This window comes from Phoenix dactylifera, chromosome 4 (assembly GCF_009389715.1).
Source record: "Phoenix dactylifera cultivar Barhee BC4 chromosome 4, palm_55x_up_171113_PBpolish2nd_filt_p, whole genome shotgun sequence".
Classification (NCBI taxonomy): domain Eukaryota; kingdom Viridiplantae; phylum Streptophyta; class Magnoliopsida; order Arecales; family Arecaceae; genus Phoenix; species Phoenix dactylifera.
Window position 1 is genome coordinate 21317595 of NC_052395.1, and position 7013 is coordinate 21324607.

The window sequence follows — 7013 nt, forward strand, 5'->3', positions numbered from 1 at the left end:
GGTTCAATATAGCCACCGGAGTCGCCTGTGCCTTCGTCCTTAAGGTCTTTTTGAAAAATCCATTCTTAAATGTTTTTTTTTCCCGTCTTTTTCTGCCTCTACGCGTTTTTGTTCAATTTTAAAGGCAAATGATGAATGCTGACATTTTTCTAATGTTGGTGTAACCTACTTTTGAAATGTTGAAGGTCTATTTTGTATCTTTTTTATTTCTTATTTTTTATTATTAAAACAAAATCACAAACATACTTATGCTATTATTTTTATTTCATTTTTTGAAAAACAATATTCTTTGTTTCTTAAAACAATACTTTTACTATTTTTAAAAATAAAAATTTTATGCCCTTTATCACCACAACTATCGCTTTTATTTTTACCATTAATTTTTACCACCATCATCATCGCCATCATATTGTTATTGCTATCATTATTATCATAACCACCCTCATTGGCACCACAACTTCCGCCTATATACCACCATCATTTTTATTGCCACCACTAATATGGCATCCACCTTCACCATCATCACTATTTTGAGCATCATAATCATATCATATTGATAAAAATACATAAATAACTGACTATATCGAACTTATTTATATTTTTAAAGTTTAGAAATAAAATTTGATGTATTTTTTTTTAAATAAGAAAAAAATCCTAAATAGAATCTTACTTTTTACATTTCGTTTATGCTTTATTATTATTTTTTCTTTCCCCTGTCACTTCCTACCTCTACATGCCCCTTTTTTTCGGTTTTTAGAGTAAGTGGTAAATGGTGACATTATTCCAATGCTGACGTGACTTCAATGTGAAATGTTTGTTTTTAAATTTTTCTGATGATGCTGATCCTACGAGGATGGAATTAAAATAATATACAAACACGGCCAGTGCTCTCTCCCGTGGCAGGGAACTCTTAATAACGTCTTTGGACTTCAGCTTCGCTTCACATTATTGTTGTAGTACGAGCTCTTTGTTTGCGACTTTCAAGTTTTGCGCTTCTGTTTCATAGGACGGAAATCACTTAATTAAGAACGTAGTCAATTTCCGGGACGAGGGCGATTTATAATTGGAGGGATTTGGGCTTAACGGGAGCTAATAGAAGTTTGCTTCTGATGTCCCTTCTTTTGTCTCCAGAAATGAAGCACGGAGTGACTGGTAGAACCAATTTATTTCAAAATAGAAGCAAATGACATACTTGTTAATATCTATCAACTGCTTCAAGTTTAGAACTTCTTTCGTTCGCCAAAAAAAAAAAAAAAAAAAATATGGCCAACAGAAAAATAAAAAAATATTTTTATTGGATTAAAGTTTTCAAAAAAAAGAGAAAGTAGTATTTTTGTAAAAATAAAATTTCTATATTTTATAAAAAAAATTATGAAGGGTATAGAAAAGATTTTTATATTTCATAAAAAAAATCTATAGAGGGTATGGAAAAGCTACTTTCTGTTGAGTATTGGAATTCTTTTTTTTTTCCTAAAGTGCCTTTAAGCCATCAAAAAAATATGGATAAAGTTTTTTTTAATTAAGAATACAATATATATTTTATATAACTTTTCTAGAAAGTAGATTTTCAGCTAAATATAAGCTATTTTGAAATGTATCACTTTCTTATGATCAATTAAACATACCAAAATTATTTTTTCAGATATTATATTTTCAAAAAAATCTGGTATACGCTGTGATGGCTACTTGATCAGGTCCCTTGTACATGCTAACGAGCTCCATGGGAACAATGACATGACATGATACCATCCTCATAGTAGTCTTCAACATGGTCGGGGCAGAAATAATACGACTATTCTGGGAAGGTCCCCTCGTCATATTGGTACTTTCTAAGATACGCGGCAAACTTTGGACTTCACGAACCACCCCAAATTTCCCACGGCCGGTGATGTTCGAGGATCCGAGCTTCTTGCATCCCCTGAGAAGGACCAATAAGGCATCACACCAGAAGTTAGTATTTGACAGAATGATGGATTTGAGCTTCAGAAGATCATAGACAATATAGTCTGCATCTTTGATTGATAGTTTTCTAGCCACCTTTTTTTTGCTGATTGAAACAATTTGGACCAAAATTTCTGATTTAGGATCTGTTTAGATAATATTCATAGGAACAAATATTGAGCCAGGCCTATATTGACAGAATTCACAGAATTTTTTTTCAGAGCGGACCGGCTCCAAAATCATAAGGAGGAAAAAAAAAAATCTTACAATTTTTTTTTTCCCCATCCTACAGGAATGGACTAGAAGAGACATAGACTAAGTCTCACATTCTATAATACTTGAAATTCTGTTTCCACTAAGAATCCAATAGAATTATCCAAATAGGATATTCATCCACATCTATGCCATCCAATCCCTTCCATTTGCTTACTACAGAAGACTTCCTTGGATATCATAGGAAGCCATTTTAGGTTAAATGGGAGAATCTCTGGGTACCAGCAAATAACTAAAAGTCATGTCATTACTTAAGAAAAAAATGATTCTTACTAGGTAATTATAGGGGTCCGGGTTGGGTTTTTTTTTCAAAAATAGGTAAAATCCATTTTACTGCACTACACATGACAAATAAATGACTTAGCACTTCATAAATCACCATTACCAGGAAAACCTCGTATCCCTAGCCATTGAATCAACCATGCAACTGACTAGACACCTGATGAAACAGTTTCATGGTACAGCAACATCCCAAATGGATGATACAACTCTCCGTTTGTACGGACGTGGATGTTTATGCGAGCTAATAGCATCCTATAATCACAACCATTAGTATATTATAAATAGATGGGTGTTATTTAGATGCGGCGAACGTGTCGAACTCGACCTAGGGTCAGATACAAGTCGAGTTAAAAAAAATTAAATTTAAATTTAATTTATTTATTAAATAGGTCAGAATTTAAAATATGTATGTTCAATAAATAAATCACGCCTATAAATATATCACGCCTATAACTTGTTTAAGACACTATTGCAAATAGTTAAAAATCGAACACATGCTTGGGAGCTACAACTTTTTGTTATATCTAATCCAAAGTAGAATTCAAATCACCATTCCTAGTCACGGAACAATCACACACACGCACACACACAGTCCTTGAGGGTAATCATCAACACCATCAGATCCTCGTCCAAATGTCCAATAAGTGCTAAAATATAACCAAAAAAAAAAAAAAAAAATATAGGAAATGGAGACATCGATTTCTTACAAAATTGAAATGTCATAGTGCTGGACGTCGCAACGGATCTTGGCAGCACAGGGCTTTCCCAGCTCCTCGAGCAAGGGGATCACCACCTCCGGCCAGCCACCGATCTACTCGTCAATGGCGGAGAAGTGCTGCTGAAGATTGCGATACCGTTCCCTACACCCATCCAGCATGAGGAGGAGGTGGTGAGCAAAGGGGCTTCGGCTCTGGACCTCCATGGCCACCAAGTCCCAGCTCCATGTCCCATGAAAGCTCATAGCGCATGCAAGGAGCAGCTCCTCCAGTGTCCCCCAAATCTTTGGCGTTGCCTTCAGATCGGTCGATCTCGCCATGATTCATCTCATCCCACACCCCAAACCCGAGGGTTCTCTACCGTGCCCCCTATCAACGTCGTACAAGAGATGGTGAAAACCTAAACTCCTCCACCCTCCACCCCACCCCTTCCTCCAAGCTTTAGCCCTAACCCTAATCATAGATGCCATTTACTGCATCAGAATCAAAGAAGAAGGGCTCCGTGGGTTCTCTACGACGTCCGCCATCAACATCGTATATGGGAAGGCGAAACCTTAGACTCCTCCGCCCAACCTCTTCCTTCCGAGACTCCTCGTCGTTACCACTCAGAAGAACTCTTCAAAAGCCTATACTTTCGGAATAAATATAAACATGCGTTGGGGTCGAAGCAATTAGGTTCGGTAATGGGCACCAGTCTCCTTCGAATAAGATAGACAACTAAACGGACTAATTTTAAACAGGTTAAATAGGTTATTATTCTGGAACTCGAACCTGACTTGTTTAATAAACTCGCTTTTTTATCACCTTTCTTGCTCCAATGACTCAGAGAGAGAGGAAGAGAATACTGGATAACGGCGGGAGCGTTGTTTTTAGATTAATGCGAATGATAAAAAAGCGAATAAAAGAATATGGAGTACATGAAGCGGTACACAGCTACAGCTGTAAGTCTGAATTGAAGGTTCTATTCCCGAGTTCGCAAAAATAGTTTAGCGAGAAAATCTAAAAGACCATAACACCGCCATCATCTCCTCCAATTCTTCCGCGTCCAAGAATTCCACCCAAGAAACGAAGGGCAAGATAGTCTTTTCAACTCCTCGTCCCCACACCCCCCTCCCCTCCGGCGACTGTGAGCGATGCCGAGCGACTCCAGCTCCTGCTCCCACTGGTGGCACGCCCCCGTCTACCTCGCCGCCACCGTGGCCCTCGTCGTCGCCGCCCTCTCTTCTTCCTCCTTTTCCTCGTCCGGCCATCGGCCGCGGTCCGGCGATGCGACTCCGAACGCCACCGCCGGGCCCCGACCGGCCGCCGACCTCTCGCCAGACGCTGCCCTCATTCTCCATCGTGCCGGCTTCCACCTCACGGCCGCGATCCTCCAGATCTCTCCCGGTTCCCTGCTTCCCCCCGCCCAGGCCGCTACCCTCTTCGCCATCCCCGACGCCGCCGTCGCCGACCTCTCCTTCCCCGTCGCGGAGCACCTCTTCCGCTACCACACCGTACCGCTCCGCCTCTCCCTCTCCGACCTCCTCAAGATGCCCCGTGGCAGCTGCCTCCCCACCCTCCACCGCTCCAAGAACCTCCTGATCACCGCTTCCGACGGCCTCGATCGCTCCATCAGCATCAACGGCGTCCCCATCTCCCACCCCGACGCCTTCCTTCATGGGCCCCATGCGATCCACGGCGCCAGCGGCGCGTTCCACCGATTCGACGGCCAAGAACCCGTCCCCAACGCGATCTGCGACGCAAAGACAGCCGTTGATGCGCCGGTGGTGGTCCCGTGGGCCAGGGTGGTCCAGGCGCTGGGGGTGCGGGGATACGTGTCCTTCTCCGTGGGCCTCAGCGCGGTCATTGACGCGGTGACCCGCGATTCGCTGGCGCTGGACCACGTTACGTTGTTCGCGCCGCAAGACAGCGGATTCGATCAAGTGGCGTCGCCCGCGCCGCTGCTGGAGAGCGCGGTGAAGCGCCACGTGGCCGTTGGGTGGTTCGCGTATGGGGAGCTGGCGGCGATGCCCGTGGGACAGGCAATCCGGACGTTGGCCAAGGACGTGGAGCTTCGGATCACCGCAGGTGGGAGCACCGGCGCGGTGGCAATCAACGGCGTGGAGATCACCGAACCAGAGGTGTACGCCACCGAAGGGGTGGTAGTACATGGGATCTCTAGGGCTTTCGAACCGAAGCCGCTCTCGACCTAGTTCATCGATGACCGTCTGATCTTCTATTTTAGTTTGTAGCATAGACGGTCTATTCAACGCCTTGTTGAAGCGAACACGGATCACATGGTTGTGATGCTGTGATCGGATGTGTATATGACATAGCGAATGCAATGTCACAATGTATGGTATGGGCCCGGTTCAAAGATGAACAGCCCAGATTCAGTTCATAGCGGTCAAGTGTACCAGATTGAATGCAATCGTTTCAGTTCATTGAATGGCCTACCTGTGGCCGTTGATTGGTTTTATCACATAAAAGTAATTTCTAGATGTTTGGAGTTGATTGGAGCCGGTTTTACAAGGTTGTGTTTGTCGGAATTTGGTCTATTCGGATAATTGAGCTGAAAATTCTATTTAGTTTATAAATTGGTCCACTATAACCAGCAAAATAAAAAAATTACAAAGTATGCTAAACTTGTATTCATAAGTATCCAGCAATAAGGTCTGAATTCTATAGGCCTATATTCAATAGGTGTTCTTTTCTCTTTATGTGGGTTTCGGACCGACTCTCTCTAAAACTATTTTTAGATACTTATAAATATAGATCTAGCTTAGTTTGTAATCTTATAATTTTGCTGGTTTACTAGCTCAATCCACAAACTCAATAGGATTTTCAGTTAAATCATCTCTAATTAGTGGCTTGCAGTTTAGAAAACCTGGGTGCTGTATTGTTTGGGCTGAGGATATATAGACCCAATTTTTGGGTGCAAATCAATCAAGTTTTTACTTGAAACAGAGGTAAAATTAAAATTGCGACAGTTATGTTCCCTGCTGTGCAGAATAATTCTGTTTATCTACTTTAAGCAAATAGAATAATAGGAATAAGTCGTTTTATTCAAATAGCACTATTTTCCGCCATCTTTGGGTACTTGGTGGGATAACCCCTCGCATGAAGGGATAACCCTCCACTTATTCCCCTACCACATACAGCCTAAAGGCCCATTCGAGACTGATCCACCGGATCGTTCCGAAATAGGGAGTACTTTCCAGCAAACAAGGATCAGAAACCACTCGTAGCTACTGTGGATGCATGTGGCGTGCGCTCGTGCGAGAATAAAGTATGGCTGCATCATTTATGATAGATCTCTTTTGTAGGAATCAGATAGCAATGCTCATTCATAAATAGCTTCCGCAACTTCATCGGAGAGATCAATGAAAACTTACGTGAGGCCCACTTTAGCATCATGCAAACACATCGCGCCCCCGCCTCCACGGAGCACGTGAGGCACCCAGTGCCCACCTGAGGGGCTACATAAGGAGGAAATACGGGGCTCCCCTGCCAGATATTGTCCGGTTCCAGAGCTTCACGCAAGCATCCTTCACCCCTCTCCGATTTTATTTTCCTCCCAAAATACGTCTGCAAGATTTGGAGACACCCACCTCATATGCCCAGGCTCTGGAACGAGTCTTTACGATGTGGGACTATTATGCCCACACCCTTCCCACCATCGGACAAGAGCCGTCCTCAACTTCAATACCAAAAGTCACGCCCCCGCCTTCGCGGAGCAAGTGAGGCACCCAGTGCCCACGTGGTCTTTTCGATGTGGGACTATTGGGCCTCACAATATGTTCTGTGCATCTCAATATCATA

At 42.9% G+C, this 7013-nt stretch overlaps 2 protein-coding genes across 2 annotated transcripts in view; both read left to right on the forward strand.

Annotated features, from left to right (window-relative positions):
* The window catches only part of LOC103707157 (probable proteasome inhibitor), a 72277-nt gene that overhangs the window by 34314 nt on the left and 30950 nt on the right, over positions 1-7013 (forward strand). The gene's annotated exons all lie outside the window — the stretch shown is intronic.
* On the forward strand, positions 4078-5580 carry LOC103707208 (fasciclin-like arabinogalactan protein 21). Its single transcript, XM_008791612.3, has one exon. It carries the CDS (start codon positions 4346-4348, stop codon positions 5402-5404), a length of 1059 nt encoding a protein of 352 aa, XP_008789834.2. The 5' UTR covers positions 4078-4345; the 3' UTR covers positions 5405-5580.

What these genes read in the sequence shown, in the direction of transcription:
- LOC103707208 (XM_008791612.3), top strand. Translation starts at nt 4,346, where the DNA reads ATGCCGAGCGACTCCAGCTCCTGCTCCCACTGGTGGCACGCCCCCGTC.